At 48.3% G+C, this 18570-nt stretch overlaps 1 protein-coding gene across 4 annotated transcripts in view; it reads right to left on the bottom strand.

The window, feature by feature from the left end:
- exd3 (exonuclease 3'-5' domain containing 3) overlaps positions 1-18570 on the bottom strand; it is a 61227-nt gene that overhangs the window by 32836 nt on the left and 9821 nt on the right. For all 4 annotated transcript variants that reach the window (XR_010819984.1, XM_066713218.1, XM_066713216.1 and 1 more), the window contains exons 3-18: positions 17458-17522; positions 16893-17240; positions 16561-16614; positions 14288-14427; positions 12142-12248; positions 11430-11503; positions 11256-11294; positions 9953-10119; positions 8793-8946; positions 8177-8387; positions 7724-7833; positions 7235-7415; positions 6168-6340; positions 5769-5993; positions 5420-5473; positions 5137-5268 (exon numbers count right to left, since the gene is read on the bottom strand). Coding sequence is in view for 3 of the 4 variants with exons in the window: in XM_066713218.1 (XP_066569315.1) it covers positions 5137-5268; positions 5420-5473; positions 5769-5993; positions 6168-6340; positions 7235-7415; positions 7724-7833; positions 8177-8387; positions 8793-8946; positions 9953-10119; positions 11256-11294; positions 11430-11503; positions 12142-12248; positions 14288-14427; positions 16561-16614; positions 16893-17240; positions 17458-17522 (2234 nt within the window). In the remaining variant the exon portion in view is untranslated. The remainder of the gene's footprint in view (positions 1-5136; positions 5269-5419; positions 5474-5768; positions 5994-6167; positions 6341-7234; positions 7416-7723; positions 7834-8176; positions 8388-8792; positions 8947-9952; positions 10120-11255; positions 11295-11429; positions 11504-12141; positions 12249-14287; positions 14428-16560; positions 16615-16892; positions 17241-17457; positions 17523-18570) is intronic.

Raw genomic sequence — 18570 nt, 5'->3', positions numbered from 1 at the left:
TATTATTTCTTCCTTATTTGAATGGAGGGTTTCCTCCATTCGCAAATATTATATATATATATATATATATATATATATATATATATATAGGGAGAGTATTTTCATCACACTGGTCCCACCAACCCTCCCTCCCTCTCCTTCACCTATTTTTTCCCATTTCCCTTTGCACTCCTGGCTGTGGCTCTGGTGGGAAAGCCGGCAGGGGGGAAATGACGTGCTTTAGTCATTGTGTCGACTCTGGCTGGAGGAAGAGCCCCATCGAGATACCTATCGGGCTGACAGAGCTATCCAGGATTTGGGGGGGGGCAGGAAGCAGCACAGCTCACAGACAATAGGCCACATCAAACAACCCAGCGCCAGGCAACCATGAAAACAACAGTGGGCAGTGAGTGTGTGTGTGTGGGAGTGAGTCAGAATGGAGTGTAGGAGTGTGTGTATGTGTGGGGGGAGTGTGAGTGAGTGTGGGCGAGTGTGTGTGAGAGACTGGGACGCTACACTGCAGAGCCCTGTAACAGCCATCTGATGTCTCTAGCCGCAAAGCAACACAGCAAACTCACTGCAGACATTAAACTCACTGCAGCTCTCTGCACTGGGGCAGCTGGTAACTGGTCTGACTGCATATTTTATACGTTTTGTTTTTTTCTTCTCTTCTCTCTTTGCTCTTTGTCTCTGCCTCCTCTTTGTCAATCTCTTTCTCCCACCCCATTCTCCTATTCTGTCTCTCCTTCTCATCTATCTCCTCTAACAGTCTCTCTCTCTACTCTCTCTCTCTCTCTTTTAATTTCACAAACACAAATTAGTCTGTGAACAACCTACGGTGGCCCAGAGGAATTCATGCTGAGGAGAGTCCCAGACAAGGGTCACAGGAAACTGGAGATACAAAAAGAGGGCTCAACTGGGAGAACAGGGGGGTAGAGCAGGGCTGTAGTGGAGCTGAAAAAACGCAGTCCTGGACACCCCAACAGAGGAGGACAAACAAACACATCACAGCACTGCACAGACACACAACACTATACTACACTGCACTGCACCGCACAGACACACTCAGTGAATATGTCAAAGTGTCAGTCAGTCTGATAGTGTGTGAGTCAGTCAAACAGACATTCAGTGCGTCAGTCAGAGTGTCAGTCAGTCAGTAAAGCAGGGAGGTGGTGTGGTCCAGTGGAGCCCTGAGACAGACAAAGGACCCCCCCGACACTCTTCATAAAATATTTTAAATTCTCGGACTGCTTTGGTGTTCCTGAGGAATGCACCCATCCCCCCTTACCTCAGCCAACACCCCTATCCTTTTCCTACCTCCAGCATATTTTTGCCTTATTACCTAGACTGTGCCCCCCACACCACCCACCTTGCCCTAACCTCCCCCTACCGCCCCTCACAGTCCCACCCAGTAGGTTATTCTCCACTCTCAGTAAAATGGGTTTGAAGGATAAGAGCAGAACATGGACGGACGGACATCGTCACTGAAGTAGCTGAAGCAGTACTTAAGATCATTAAATCTACTATCTGTACTTAACACCCCCCTTCCCTTCCCCGCCGTCACACCCACGCACACAACCTCCACGCTACGGAACCCTGATCTCTAGCCCCCCATGTCCTCCCTCTGTGACACTCAGTCAAGTAAAACCTGTCATCTTTCTCTCTCGCATTCTGTTGTTCTCCTTCCTCGCTCACTTGTTTTATTCCAAGCCCTGTGCGCTCTCGAGAGATCAAAGCTCAGGCCAACCCCCACCCCCTTCAATCTCCTATCTCACACCCCCCCACCTCTCCTTCCTCCTCATCACAAGACCCTTTATGATGTGGAAGAGACTCTCACTGTTTTGTTCTTTGTCTTTTTACCCACTCTTCCCAGCAGCCTCCCCTCCTCCAGCCATCATCCTGTTCTTTATCTCTACCTGTTGGCCACTTTGTTTTTCTTGTCTTTTTTTTTATCTCATTGCAACACCTCTCTCTCTCTCCCCCATCCCATTTTTTTTATATGTCCACCAGAAAGCTTAAAATACTGTCATTAAAATATATATGCAAATGCTAGAATGGGACACGGGACACAGGACACGGGACACAGGACACGGGACACAGCATTCGGAACTCCAAACACAGGAACACTGGCGCAGGAAATTCACACTGAATTTGGTTCAATGCACTTCAAACAGAAGAGTCTTGGAAGGTTGCAAAGAAACTCAGGTTGCATGGTGAACAGATGTACACAATTTTAAATTTCTGTGCTTTTCCTGTCATAGATTCTGGAAAAAACAAAAAGTGAAAACTATGTAGTTTAGATGGATTCGTGTAGCGTGATCACCAGGGACTCCCAGGCCCATTTACTGGAAAAATAAACTAAATCAACAGAGGAAAAATAAAAAAACCACCTCTGAGCCTTGTCGGGAATCAGCAGCATTCTTTTAAGTTCTTTTTTTTCAGGGGGGTTCAGGGGTGGGGAGGAAAGAAGGTGCATTCCTGCTGCTGTAAGAATGCACTGCTTCCCCTGTGAATAGATCTTTACAGAGTGTCAGTTTTCACAGGACACAGGGGAGGTGGGGGGGTGGAACGAGCCAGCGGTGGCAGCAGGGTTAATAATCTTCCTGATCTCCTCAATAGGGCCCATTACAATACAGGGGGAGATCCCTCAACCACAGCTCAGGAATTCCTCTGTCTGTCAGTGGGGGAGGGCCGACAGGGAGTGGGGGGGTAAAATAAAATAAAATAAAATAAAATAGGGTTCACCAAATCTCTGCCACTAAATAAAAAGAGGGGGGAAAAAGGAGGGAGAGGGAGGGATGGACAGAGAGAGAGGGAGAGTTTGGGATGGACATGAAAAAAAGGAGAAAGAAATAAAGAGGGTGAGGGAGGGAGGGAGGGAGACAGAAGGGAGGCCCCCCACATAGTGGAATGAGCCACCCACCCTCACGCACTCAAAGGACTTTTACAGCCGGCATACAAAGGGTTAAGCCGCCTGGGAGGGCTGCCTGTCCCTTCCCCAGGCAGTGTGGAGCTCTGCCCTGGCCCTCTGTGGGGCCGCGCTTGCCTGGGCCCGGCTGGGTATCAGGTAGCAGGCCAGCTGACTGCTGCACGAAGTGGGTTGGGTGGGGGGGAGGTGTGGCTTTTTTTGCTCTATTTGTACACCAGTGCTGCAAAACTCACAATCCACTGTTAGCCAGCCAACTGTATAATACCAACTTCCATCAATGATCTTTTCAACTTCTGCACAGGCACATTCCCTCGTTTCACCAAGCTGTGCCAACCGGTCAGTATCGGTGGGTTAACTGCCCCCTTATCTCAACAGCCTGAACCCCAAATTTAGCCAACACCAAAAATTCAGGTAGTGCACCTACCAACCTCGGTACACAGCCACCCCAACGCTAATGTAAGACGCATTGTTTTGAGGACAATTTTGCTAAATAACTCCATAATAATACTCTATAATCAACCTAAATGTAACCTAAAGACCAGTCTCCCTCTCTCTCTCTCTCACTACAGGAGACCAACCACTTCTCTGTTCTGCACAATTTAGCTCTAATTCCTCTTTCCCACTTTAAACAATGACTGTACAGAGATGAGGCCACTCGAGGTGGGGGGGGGGGGGGGGGGCACAGACTGCCCTTACATCAGCCCTGCAATGCTTCTGCTATGTTTTGTCGGGGGGGGGGGTCGGGGCAGGACAGCACAGGTGCCCACACAGGAAGGAAGGCCGACAAAAGCAAATAAATAAAAGTAATAAAATCTGCCAGCGAGAGGATCAGTCTGTGTGCTCTCTCCTCCCTCAGGGTGCCCACCCAGCCTGCTGCTCACCTGCAGGGAGAGGGGCTTTGAACACACAGAATCTGACCCCCCCCGGCCCCCTTCTCTCTACCTCACCCAAAGAGGTGCCAGGTGTTTACGCTCCTATCGAGATGGTGGAAGTAGATAGGGAAGGGGTGAAAGAGTGAAAATCAGAAGCAGAGAGTGAGAGAGGGGGAGAGAGGGAGCAGGAGCAAGAGAGAGGGGGTTGATAGATTGGCAAAGTTTCTTTTTTTCAGTTACAACTAATTATATATATGTATTTTTATTCTTACTACAAGTAACATCAGTCAAAGCGCTGTACTGCACCCAGTGAGAATGCAGGCCCTGGGTAATTGCACGAAAGAACAGCATTCTGTATTTCTTTTGTTTTTGTTGTTACACCAAATGTTTAAATTGAAATCTAATCTCTGCAGAGGAATCACTTGCAGGTTTGAGCCTCCCCGTGTATGGGAAGGAAATATGGTTTTCAGTAGGGGGGGATTATTGTTCCAGCAACAAATACCAAACTTATCTCAAAAACATACAACTTCAGTGCAATTGCAACGTCCGATAAAAAAATCTCTCCCGGGTCACTCGAACCATTCTTTCCAAGTTGCTATTGTTTACTTTTCACTTACTTTTGTGTGTGTGTGGTGTGTGTGTGTGTGTGTGTATAGATATACTTCTCTTGCTCTATATAAGAAACGTCTAGTCTATAAACTCCTTCAGATCCATTTCACAGACACTCAAAGAAGCCCTTTGATCTCTGAACAATACTTAAAGAAACAAAAAAGAAAAGAAACAGCATTGACTGGACACACATTTTCCAAAACCCCAACCAGAATTCCTTCAAAACACGAACCACAGTCCCTGATTGCCAGTGAAAACATTCAGAAACTCCCTTTCTGCACAAACATGTCAAAACCCTCTGCCTACTTTCTTCAGTTTATTTTTTCTTTTTTTTCTTTTTGAAAGAGCACTTCAAAATTCACACCTTTTTAAAAGCAACTGCATGACATATCCATTAACAGCACGTACCAAGAGCGGCACAGCACCCCGTCACAGCGTTTCCCTTAAACGTCTGCAGCCCTGCAGTCATAACCAAACGAATGTGTGTGCCGATCACACACCACCAGGAGTCCGCCGGGGCCCCCACTGTTTTCGTTTTTTTCACACGAACTGACACAAGCGATCCATGGGCGTACAAACAGCGAGAGCCGAGAGAAGCGCCCAACGCTCACCAGGCAACCGTTTATAAAAGCCACGGGTTGTGTGTATGTATATGTGCACTCACTCCCTCCGTCTTCAGTGTGTGCATGCTAAGTGGCCCCAAGACATGGTGTGCGGATAATGCGATTTGAAACACAATTCTCTTACCTGGCAGCGGCTGAATACGTCTGCGTGGGTGACCTGGATGTGGAAGTGGCGCAGGACACGCAGGGCCTGGTCCCTCGCCCTCTCGGAGCAGTCCACCAGCACACAGCGACCCTCACCCACCTGGGACTTCAGCTGAGAGGACAGACAGAGAAAGAGAGAGAGAGGGAGAGGGAGAGGGAGACAGGGTCAGCACACACAGAGACAGGGAGACACAGAGACAGACACAGCAGGACAGACAGACAGACAGACAGACCAGTTTCCGGGTTTGCCCCAGTGCCCTTACCGTCTGGTAGGGCTGTCCGCAGGTAAGGATGATTCGCCCCTCTCCTCTGGCAATCTGGAGGGAGGGGAGAAGAGAGGACATGCTTCACACACTGAGCTGAGGTGGGGGAGGCTTGCAGATAACGTGCCCGAGCCAAATCACTGAGGTCCTCTAGTCAACAGCTGAACGTCAGGCAGGCATTAGTTGCACTTGAAGTCATTAACAGCCAGAGAACCACAATACACTGTGGTGATCAATATTAGGAGTAATATTATTATTATTGTTTTGATGGTGCTCACATGCACACGCATGTGCACACATACACTCAGACACAAATGCATGTGTCCCTGCCGTTGACGCTTGGGCTGACCTCAGCGGCGCGGCGGTGGTCATCATTGTTTTCTAGCATGCGCACATCCACTCCCACGCAGCGCAGGTAGCGGCCCAGGCCCTGCAGCATGTTGTCGCAGACCACATGCAGCTGTTGGGGGGTCATGGGGTCAGGGGTTACAGCGAGGTCAGAGGTGACCAGGGACGGGCGGTCTGACGGACGGGGAGGGTCCTCTGTCTCTGCACTGGGCGTATGCTGGGGTGCCTAGAGGGAGCAAGATGGGGGAGAGAGAGAGAGAAAGAGAGAAGAGAGGGAGGGATAGAAAGAGAGATCAGAGCTGTGCATTGGTTGCGCCACTGACAGCGGCTTGCTGCCTGCTAGTCCAATTTCGCCACCACAGCAATGCACCATTGCACCACAAATGCACTGACCACTGACCTGCTTCTGCTTGGGCTGCTTCTGCTTGTCCCTGGCTCTCCTCTTCCCCTCCTTGGGCCTGCCCTTCCCCGGCTGGTCTGTGGGGGCGCTGCGGAAGTCAGGTGGCAGGCCAAAGCGTGTAGGGTCCTCAGACAGGGTGTGAAACACCTCCAGCAGACAGTACGCATCGTTGGCTGCAGGGAGAGAAAGAGACACATCAGACACTGTATCAGGGTGAGAAAGAGAGAGACTTTTAATCCCCCTTATTTATAATGAAAACTAAAATGTTTACATAGTTCATAATCCAAACAATTCAAATTAAAACATACACAAACACATACACAAAAAAACATCAACAACCAAATGCAATATTAAAAACTAAACCCATTACCCTTTTAAAACCCACAGATCATCATATAAAAATAATGAAATCTCCCTCCTCATGTACTCTGCACACAGAATGTCCCAGACAGAGAAAGGGAGTCGGGGATTGAGTACCACATAAAAGCAAGTAAGATAGAGTCAAAAGTGAGGTGTTTGATAATGTAAAAAGATAGACAGAGAGAGAGAAAACAGAGGAGATAAAAAGGCAGAGAGATGGTGTGACAGATTAACATGAAGAAATGACAACAAAGAGAGAGCAGCAGACATGAACAGGAAAAAAAAAAAAAGACTGCCAGACAGACTTTGAGAACTCATGCCAGCGATAAGAAAAAAAAGAGGCAGATAGAGAGAGACAGAACAGGCAGTTGGAGAAAGAGAGAGAGAGAGAGATTGCATGACAGATAAACACAACAGAGGGAGAGAACATAAAACAACAAGAGTGACAGAGAGGGAGAACGACAGGGAGATGGAGAGATTGTGATGTTAAGGTGTGAGAGAGCGATGGGTGAAAGACAGGGAGGAAGGGAGGGATTGAAACAGACAGAGCCTGAGAGCAAGAGAAAAAAGTTTTTCTGTTGCCTCTCTCTCTTTCCCGCCTGTCTTCCGCCTTCCCTCCCTCCATGCTTTCATCCTGTCTCTTTCCTCTCCCCATTTCATTTAATTCTTTCTTGGCCATCTATGCCACATCACCCATGATCTCTGACCTGCGTACTGGAGCTGGCTGGCCCTCAGTGGTCTCCTCTCCCAGTTGGACAGCTGCTCGGTCTTGTCCAGAGGTTTCCCCAGGACCATCTGGACCAGCAGGCTGAGTCCCTTCTCCGCAGGCCCCTCCCGAGTCTCAATGCCCCGTGGCCATCTCCGCACTCCCCGACATGCTCGCTGGAGCTGTGGGACACATGCAGAGACAGAGGTGTAAAGTTAGAGAGAAGCAAACAGAGACATGGATGCAGAGACACGCAGAGGGACACAGAGACACAGGGAGACACACAGACGCACAGCCAAGAGTCAGCCAAGACTCAGAGAGAGAGACAGATAAACTCTAAAGTCTTCTTCACTTTGTCCCTGATCAGACTGCAGTGTGGTAACTGTACACAAGTGCATCTTGTGTGTGTGTGTGTTGCGTGTCCCTGTAACCCAGGTGCCGTCTGTGTGCAGGTGTACCTGTGTGTGTTTTCCTAGAGCCCTGAGCTCACCTGTTGATGAGTGGTCAGCAGGTCCAGCATTCCAGAGACTTCCAGGGGTTCCTCGGTGAACTGCGGCCAGGTGGCAGACAGACTGCGCAGGTCCCCTGACATCCCATATCCTGGGGACGGATGGACAGACAGACATATAAGATGTGGCAGGAAGACACAGACAGAGACACCGCAGGGAGACAGACAGACAAACACCACAGACAGATGACAGAATAAAAAAATATATATAACAATAACAGGTACTGGTGTTTACCCAGGACTATCGTGGGGACAGACAAGAGACAGAGAGATTGAGAGAACCGAGGGACAGAGAGAGAGAGAGAGAGAGAGATCAGAAGAGAAGAAGAGGAAGATAAATAATAAAAAAAGAAGAATGTAATAAAACAAAACAGAACCAGAACAACAACAAAAAAAAAAAGACACCGGGAGTGACCCAGTGCGCCGAGGACTGACCAAGTTTGGTGATGCTGGCATCAGAGAAGAGGGCCCGAATGAAGGTGGAGAGCAGGCTTAGTCGGGCCTGGTCCAGGGGCCCACCGTTCTTGCACAGGTCCAGCAGGAACACCGAGCCCTGCACTGCCAGCTGGATGAGAGCCACCCGTGACCGGGACACGGAGCCGAAAGTAGGGCGCCACTCCATATCAACCCCCACCACCACCCCGGGCTGAGAGAGCGCGAGAGACAGAGAGGGACGAGGGCGGTATTTTGGAGGGGGGGGAATTGGAGGAGAAGACAGAGAGGGGGAGGGTGGAGGGATGGATGTAGAGGGTAAAAGGAGGACGAGGAGGAGAGACAGAGAAAGAAAAGGAGAGAGAAAGAGAGAGAGAGAGAGAGAGAGAGACAGAGAGCGAAAGGGTTAAAATTGCCACTGCATTCCTTTGACAAAAACAGCACACACACACACACCATTGACAGCCGTGCCTCAGACTGGGGCCACTTCCTATCAGGAAGGTCATCGAACCCTCCCCAACACACACAGAAAAAAACTGTGTAAAAAAACAAATAAAGTAATAACTGGCAGTGCATCGTTACTGAATACCAGGAATGCAATGAATGTCCGGTGTTGTACCTTCAGCACCTCCTCCTGGCAACGCCCCAGACCCTCTGCTGTATCCAGGAAGTGAATGCAGTCCTTTGGGACAGGAAGCTGGTAGTAGTTGTCCTTCCTGCCAGGGGCGTGGTCCCAGGTGGCCGTGGATGTTAGGGGGACATCGGGTTGGGCACTGTAAAGGGGGGTAGGGTCAGAGACGGCATAGGAATGGGCAACATTGCCAAGCTGGAGTCGGGGGGGCAGGGGGTTCAGGAAAGGGCCGTGGGACCGGTCACCCACATTTCACCTTATTGCTTTGTTATTGATATGTGTATTGTTATTTTGTGTATTATTTATTTCTTAGCAGATGTCCTCACTTAGAATGACTTGCAGTGAGGTCTGTTATTGTTATGGTTGTTATTCTCATTCTTATTGTTATCCAGCAGACGCATTTCTCCAGGAACACTTGCCTTCCTGACCCATCATGGACAACACTCTGTGTACCAGGCCTCTTAATGACAAGGGCACAAACTAAACAGGTGCGTCTATAGGAGGCACTGACACAGAGTGAGATACTGTGCAGCTCCCGAGAGACAAAAGCCTTGGAGAGAGTAGAGCAGCCCAGAGCAGTTTAAAGCACTACACATGTGCAGTATAGAGCATTACAGAGCAGTACAGTCTGAATGGGGGCTGAACAGCATGTAATTACATCACCTCTCTGGGGGGCAGCTCACTCTGACTTATGATGAACACCAGCCCAATTTCCAAAAGAAAAATAAAGAAATATAAAAGAGAGACAATACAAATGCTAATGGGGTCCTTTTCCAGACCTGTATACAACTGTTGAAGTCGTTGTGGTCACTGCTGCTGCTGCTGCAGACGTTTCAGATTAAAGACACAGATTAATGGACCCAATTTCCTAGCCAAAGGAAATTAAAAAAGCCTAATGCATAAATAAAATGACAAAATAAATACATGAAAAATAATCACTGAAGCTGCACTGTTATTCACACAGAGGAGAGGGAGAGGAAAGGGAAATTCTCTCTTTTGTTGACTGTTTGGGAATAAAGGAGTGAGTGCAAGAGTGAGTGAGACTGAGAAAGTGGGAGTGAGTGAGACCGTGAGTACGTGAAAGTGAGGTAGAGGTGAGGGAGAGTGAGGTAATCAGTGAGCGAGGGTCCCGGGGCAGGGTCTCTTACAGTGTATGTGATGGCTGGCTCTCCATGTGGTCCCAGACCCCGAAGGGCAGCCGGTCACGGGGGAGGCAGTACCGCTGTGCCCACCGGGCGGCGCTCTGCAGCCCGTCGTACCTTACCAGCAGCAAGACCAGCTGGCACTGCAGCTCCACGCTGTCATCCACCAAGGTCTGGGCATCCCCGCAGCACCACACCACATGCCCCGGAGTAGAGGGAAGCAGAGCAAACACACAGACTGAAAACCATACAGAGACTGCAATGACCCCCAGACACTGCAACAACGGTGGCCCACCCTGTTCTTCAGACAGAGCCACAATCCTGCAGGCATTAGAGGGCCCTCTCTACATCAACACCCCCTCCCACCCCATCACACTCTTTACAGGGTATTTGTCAGTGGCGGAAAACATCAAGTTTAGTTTTTGTATGTAATATGTAGATATCGTATTCTGTTCAGCACAGTTTGGGACAAATGAAACACATGCCATGCAAATCAATACATTTCAACTGAACTGGGGAAATACAGACGAGCTCAGAAAGACATGAGAGCCATGCACCGTCAAGTTGCCGTACGAGGATTGTGTAGCCCACAGCCCGGGCAGTGGCAGAATGGTGACTACAGTTGGCAAACTGTCACCACATTCTAACAACAACAGACACATTATAGTGATGACAGACGTGTCAATATGACAACGTGGAGGTATTTGAATAAACCGCTACGTGCAGGAATCTGCTCCATGCCCCCGGGTCACACCGGTCTGCAGCGCAGACAGAAGAGAGTCAACACGTTCTGTCTGTCACAAAGTCTGTCAAAATACTGCCTAAACCACAATGGGACTCCAACACAAGAAAGTACTTTTGGGCTGAAAAACATTATGTGTCAAATTGAGTGAGAGAGTGCATGGCAGTGGGGCAAGAGTACTTTTTGGTATCAGACGAAAGACCAGAAGACAATGTTGGACTCTCCAGGACCAGGTTTTAATTAATTAATCTTATTTGTTCAATTATCTTCTATACATCCCATTTTTTTTTTTTGAAATATAAGGTTCCTTTAAAAATCCCTTTGCTGCAGGGTGGCATTGGCTGCAGCACAATATGCAGACTGCAGAGCAGCACTACAGAGATCCAGCTCTCGATCGGGGGGTTGGAGGAGGAAGCGAATGGCACATTCTGTTCCTCCCTCTCATCTGTAGTGTCACTTCGTGCCCCATAATCAACAAACCACATCCCCCTCCTGCCCCCAGTATGTCCACCACCCACCACCGAACCCCACCACTCCCCTATAACCCACAAGCCTGTTCTCGCTCACCTGCACATGGTCAGTCCAGTTCTCCTCAGACATGCTTTTCTAAAACCACAGAGAGAGAGAGAGATTCTTATAAAATGCATTGAAGACATACACCCACACCCACAGTCATACAAACACTTGGACACACACACGCATGTGTACACACTCATGTGCGCACAAACAGGCTCCACTCACCTCCCTAAACGTTTTATACATGAGGAATTTCAGGGAATCCATCCGTCTCTTGGTGACTGCATTGGGGCAGAGGGCTGCAACACAGAGAGGGTGAGCTGGGTCTGTGGTCAGTTACCTGACCATCAACAAGCTGCAGAATCTCAAATAAGAGACTCTGAGGACAACTCCTCATATTTGAATTAGTATTTATTTACAATCAGACAGCCCCTTAAACCATAACTGTGGAGAAACACAGGCCTGGACCATCAGAACTTCGACCTACTGGCAAAATCCTTTTGGAGCACCTTACAGCCCCCCTTGAAACCTACTTGGCTACTGTCCCCTGCTGACCACTGCCTGGAACAGCAGAATTTCTTGTCTGGTTTCATAGTTTGTCTTTAAGTTTTCGATTGTTGTTGCTGTTTTGTCCAGGTTTTGGGACAGGGACAGTCAGGTGTCAAATATCAGCACCTTGCAAAATCCCCCTCTGCCCCTGGGGCCAGCCTTCGAGTCCCTTGATTAATTGATAACCGATTCAGTCGTGTAATTAAGCAACTGGCTGTACCACAGACCTGCTCTGGGATGGATGTATTGGAACAGACAGACAAGGCAGGGCACCAGACTCTGGCTGAGGTTTGTGCATCTCCGCATGCAGAGGCAAAGGAAGGCACACAAATGTACTGACAAACACTGATGCTGACAGACAGACAAGCAGACGCAACGACACACAGACCTGGGTCAATGCTGAACAGGTCCATCAGTCTGAACACCTGTTTGCTGAGTATTTTGGGATGTAGGCGCTCCACGCAGTGCTGGGAGAGAAGGAGCTGTGGGTACTGGCTGCGGGGACACAAGGTCAAAACAACTGCGTCAGTGACATGACAATTTTACAACTCTTAGACAGCGAGGCGTCACAAACACCTGGTTGCAGAAGGCCCACAGCCCCTGCAATATCAGCAACTAAAGGCAGCCCAGTGGCAACGTCAGGGCAGTTATCTGATCTGATAAAGATCACCAGGCACTCGGGTGGAATTAAAATTCTACTGATCTGTGCTGTATGGCAGTAGCAGGAGTAACTGCCACTGATTCAGCACCACCAGTGGAAAGTGTCAGAATTGCAGACAGTACATTATTATTATTTTTATTTTTATTTTTTTTATCGGGGTAAGAGGGTTAAATCCTTCACTTCCTGTACCTCCGTCCCACCCCATCAAGTTCCCTCATAAAGCTATTTTTTTTTGTTTTGTTATTTTGGAAGTGACAGAACAATATAAGCCCTGTAACATCACACCGCACCAGGTACTGGAGCACACATATAAGAGCCTGCAGACGCACACACGCACGCAGAGAACCATGGACAAAATATGATGAATACGCAGACACAGACTGCTCTCCTTTCAGTAATCGCCATTTCCCACCCGTGCCACAAACACATCGCTGCGATCTGCAGTGATCTGGTCGTTAAGTTGGATACGGGTTCCTGACCAGTAATAAGCTGTGGAAACGGCTCGTTGGGGAATTGGGTTGTGGTTTGAGTGCAGTTGCACATGTCTGTTGAGCCACTGCACACACAATTATTCCCAGCAGAGCCACAATTCACACGGCTGATCCTAAACCATGCGGGGGCTGAATCCACACACAGCAGTTCACCCGGCGGGGGCATACAGTATAGGAGGAAGTGGGGAAACAAGGGCACTGTCCTCAAAGCATTATTTAATACATCAATTAATTAATAAAATACTCTTTTGGGTCTTCAAAGTCTCATTTTCTGAGTTTACTTCACTGACCAACTGAGTCTGCACAGCTTCATATCTGAAACAGACATCAGCTTTCCTCTGTAAAAGCAGGGCGGGAGGTTAGCAAGTTGTGCTCTGGAATACAGTCACTTGGCACTGAATGTGTTTTGAATGTGCCAATGGAGCTTAAGAAAAAATCAAAATCTTATCGCGTTCATCGTTTAATCTGCAAAACTCTTTCCCATGCAACATCTTATACATAGCCAGCAGCAACCAGCCAAATATAAAAATACAACCATTTCCTGCTTAAGTGTTGTGCAATATCTGACTTAAATATAGATAGTCACACCCATGCACATATAAATATATTGTTAATGCTTTTAATATAATAGACTGGGCCATGGGCAGCCCTCCCTGACACCGTTACCTAGAAGCCTCTATGTTAATCTGAACTGAACCGTTTTGCTTTTAAGATCCCACTTCTGCCTCCGATGCTGATCTTTTTCTGGGCCGGGGGAGAGGAGGGAGGTGCCTGAGCAGGTACTTTCCAGCAACACCTGGAATTAAAGCGCAAGTAGGGATTCTGCAGTTCGACGTCACGTCAGGTGGGTAGTGGATTCGACGGAGTTCAGAGTGCCAGTTCTCGGGTCCACCCTGGCTGTGTAACGGCCTGGTGCCTCTGACCCTCCAGAACTCCTGGTCCTCCTCTACCACGTACCTGAGCAGGTGTGTGTGGGGGGAGGGGGGGTGTACCTCAGCAGGTGTTTGTAGGGAGGGGTGTGTGTCTACCTGCACAGGTGTGTGAGGGGGCGTTCTGTCAGGCTAATGTGCATACCTGAGCAGGTGTATGAATGGGGGGGAATTGCTACCTGAGCTGGTGGGTGAAGGGGGGGTTGCAATCATACCTGAGCAGGTGTGTAAGGGTGGTGGGGGGGTGCTGTGTTCATACCTGAGCAGGTGTGTTTGTGGTGTGGGGGGGGAGGTGGAGGGTGTCATATGCATTCCTGAACAGGTGTGTACAGGTGGTGGGGGATTTATATTATTTAAGCGAGTGTGTGTGCGTGAGTTTTGCAGTGGAAAGTTGTGCGTGTGTGTGTGACAGAGAGATTGTGTGTTTGTGTGAATGAGTGTGTGTGTTCTTACCTGAACAGGTCTGTGGTGTTGAAGTCCAGGCTGCACCAGGAGTCCAGCAGCCTGACCAGCCGCTGCTGCAGCTCTGGGTGTCCACTCACAAACATCTCCGCCAGGGGCAGCTTGTCCAGCAGAATCAGGGGGACGCACACCTGCACACACACAGTCACTGTACACACACCGTACACACACAGCGATAAACGTTCACGTGTTTGTCCTGGGTCGCGTCCCAAAAAACTTGCTCCCTTCACCCTTCGACAAGTGTACACTTTGTGATGTTGTGCTGATGTCTGAGAGTGTGTACTTGAGTGAGGAGGGTATAGGTGTAAGGCGAAGCTAAAAGCGTTAAATGGGACACACTTCAGCGTCAGCATACAGCGCCTTAACCTTTGACTGAGAAAGTACCTGAGCAATCCTTTCTTGTAAGATTGTAGCATACTTCTATAGCATTTGCAATGTTCCAAATAAGTTTTTCAAGGATTTCGGCAAGTAGTATCTGTACAATGTGGAAATATATTGTTTGCTTATATCACCTCCTAGTTTTATACTACTTCAGTAATTAATTAATTTGATAGGTGCCGAAACATATTTTCGCTGTACTTTCTAATCATACATTTAAATCATGATTATTATTATGATTATAGAACAATTTTATATTATCTATGTATGTATTATAATTTCTTTCATAAATAATTGAATAATATCTACTACTGTCTAGCTATATTTATATTACATTTATATGCACACAGTGCTGTTGATATACACTCACCTAAAGGATTATTAGGAACACCATACTAATACTGTGTTTGACCCCCTTTCGACTTCAGAACTGCCTTAATTCTACGTAGCATTGGATTCAACAAGGTGCTGAAAGCATTCTTTAGAAATGTTGGCCCATATTGATAGGATAGCATCTTGCAGTTGCTGGAGATTTGTGGGATGCACATCCAGGGCACGAAGCTCCCGTTCCACCACATCCCAAAGATGCTCTATTGGGTTGAGATCTGGTGACTGTGGGGGCCAGTTTAGTACAGTGAACTCATTGTCATGTTCAAGAAACCAATTTGAAATGATTGGACCTTTGTGACATGGTGCATTATCCTGCTGGAAGTAGCCATCAGAGGATGGGTACATGGTGGTCATAAAGGGATGGACATGGTCAGAAACAATGCTCAGGTAGGCTGTGGCATTTAAACGATGCCCAATTGGCACTAAGGGGCCTAAAGTGTGCCAAGAAAACATCCCCCACACCATTACACCACCACCACCAGCCTGCACAGTGGTAACAAGGCATGATGGATCCATGTTCTCATTCTGTTTACGCCAAATTCTGACTCTACCATCTGAATGTCTCAACAGAAATCGAGACTCATCAGACCAGGCAACATTTTTCCAGTCTTCAACTGTCCAATTTTGGTGAGCTTGTGCAAATTGTAGCCTCTTTTTCCTATTTGTAGTGGAGATGAGTGGTACCCGGTGGGGTCTTCTGCTGTTGTAGCCCATCCGCCTCAAGATTGTACGTGTTGTGGCTTCACAAATGTTTTGCTGCATACCTCGGTTGTAACGAGTGGTTATTTCAGTCAAAGTTGCTCTTCTATCAGCTTGAATCAGTCGGCCCATTCTCCTCTGACCTCTAGCATCAACAAGGCATTTTCGCCCACAGGACTGCCACATACTGGATGTTTTTCCCTTTTCACACCATTCTTTGTAAACCCTAGAAATGGTTGTGCGTGAAAATCCCAGTAACTGAGCAGATTGTGAAATACTCAGTCCAGCCCGTCTGGCACCAACAACCATGCCACGCTCAAAATTGCTTAAATCACCTTTCTTTCCCATTCAGACATTCAGTTTGGAGTTCAGGAGATTGTCTTGACCAGGACCACACCCTTGAATGCATTGAAGCAACTGCCATGTGATTGGTTGGTTAGATAATTGCATTAATGAGAAATTGAACAGGTGTTCCTAATAATCCTTTAGGTGAGTGTATATTCACAATTGACTTGTTTCCGCCTTTAACGCAAAGACTGGGACAGCACTAAAACACTTCCGCATAAGTGTACTGTTTTGTTCACTCCGTCGAAGGGAGCATTGAAGGGCACAAATAGCCCGATTAGGCTCCCTTCACTCATTCCCTAAGGTATTGGGCCACCATAGTACTTCCACCGCGCAAGGTAAGGTAACGAGGGAGTAAGTGTGCGATTTGAGACACAGGCCTGATGTTCAGCGCTGGTGTTGAGGGAACACTGTACAGCCCACAGGTGGTCCCCTCAAGACCACCTCCTCACCTGCTCCATGTCCAGGTCTGACTGTAGCTCCAGCCTCCCGCTCAGCAGCACCGCCTGCAGGACACACAGCAGTTACAGCTCCACGCCACATGAACACCAATCTTATGATATGATTAAATACTGTAAAATTAACACAACATGTATGAGAACTACAGGCTCAGAGGGGTACTTCTGTCCTCAAATAATAATAATAATAATTAAAATGTATCTTCTGTCCTTTACAGAGAGAAGTGCTCTGTGGCAATTCATTGCAAAGGGTGCTAAACTAAATATAAATTGAGTTATTTCATTGATCTTTAAATTTTCCTTTTAAAGCAGGAGGCGTCTCTCACCTCCTTGTAGCTGCCACAGGTGAGCAGGTATTCCACATGCCCTAGCAGTAAGTCTCGATCCAGGGTGTGGAGCTGGAAGATGTCCAGAAATGGGTCAATGAAGCTGGGCTGAGTCTCGTTGAGGAGTCCCAGGGCCTGAACCTGCAGCCTGCGCACCCGGGCCACTGACTCCCCCTGCAGGCTGGCTTGGGGATTGCTCTCTCGCCAACGCTGGAACTCTATGAGCACACAGTGGCCCAGGGAGGACCCCTTCCCCTTCTGTGTCCCGGGACAGCTCTCAAGGATGGTCAGCAGCCCCCACAGGGGGTCCCCAAGGGTGGAGAAGCCCTGCTGAGCCACGACGCGGAGCTGCAAGCGGGGGGGGGGGGTTGGGAGACGGAGGAATTGTGTCGATCAATCACTGCAGTAAGCAAACATGCAGGCACACTAGATAAATACACACTCAAAGCCATATAATCACATTCACACACTGACTCACACACACTCACTGACTCACTCACTCAGACAATACACAATCACACTCATTTTCACACACTGATAAACCCACTCACTCTTACTCTCTCACCTCTGCAATCTCCCTCTTGGCCCAGAGTCCGAGCAAGCGATCTCTGAGCTGCTCAGGGTCCAAACCTGGGAAACAGGAGGCTGTGTGTTACTCAAGTGAGCCGGAGCCGGGACCTCACCCTGGATAGTGCCTGGGATTTTACACTAGGGTCAACACTACTGAGAGTCATAGTGCTTCAATGCTAGCGCAGCCTTGGGGAGCAGGGCACTGACACCCCCCCAACTGCTGTGAGGTACGACGAATTCATTCAACACACTTTGTATCACACACCTCCAATGATCTGTACTGTGCTGCCCTCTTGGTGAGGGTGGGAGGAGAGAGCAAATGCTTTGGCTACACATGAAAACTTATCAAAGCTCATTTTGAATTTGAATTTGAATTTGAGAGGGGGGGAAGAGAGGGAGGGAGAAGGAAGGAAGGAAAGAAAGAGCGAGAGAGCGAGAGAGAGAAAGAGAGAGAGAGAGAGAGAGGGAGGGAGGGACAGGGATCAACAGAAATCTCCTTGCAACCCCTTGGAACCCAGTACAGTGTTCGTAGTACAGCTGAGATGGAATTTGCAAGCACACATACACACACACACTTGTTATTAGAGTCTGCGGTTCATCTCTAATTATGACAAGAACATTTTCCTTTTTATTTTTTCTGTTAAAACATTTTTCTTGCAGGGAAGCCCAGGGTTCTTGGCCCAGTGGGTAATAGAAAACACATTTATCTCACTACAGCCCCTATGACAATCAGAGTCTGAGGGGAGGAGGGGGAGGGAGGGAGTGTGAACCAAGACCGCTCCTCCAGTCAGCCTCACACAGCGGGCAGGAGCAGCAGCAGGTTACATTGAGTGATGGGGAGCGGGGCCGGGAGCAGCACTGCAACACAACTTTTTTTTTTTTTTGCAGCAACAGCAACAGTATTTTCACATTTCCTCCCTCGACCACCCCAGACTGGGTGGACCAAACAAATTGGCCTTCTGCTAATGGGAGGAAAGGAAGAGAATTACACAGCCCTGTCTTATTAAAACGAACACCTCCCCAAATGCTGTCTAGTGTAGGGTACAGTAGGGTACAGTACAGTGCAGTACAATAATCTGCACACCTAACAGATGTTTCAGGAGCGCAG

The sequence above is a fragment of the Amia ocellicauda genome, chromosome 9 (assembly GCF_036373705.1).
Source record: "Amia ocellicauda isolate fAmiCal2 chromosome 9, fAmiCal2.hap1, whole genome shotgun sequence".
Lineage (NCBI taxonomy): Eukaryota > Metazoa > Chordata > Actinopteri > Amiiformes > Amiidae > Amia > Amia ocellicauda.
This window is presented reverse-complemented; position numbering and strand designations above follow the sequence as displayed.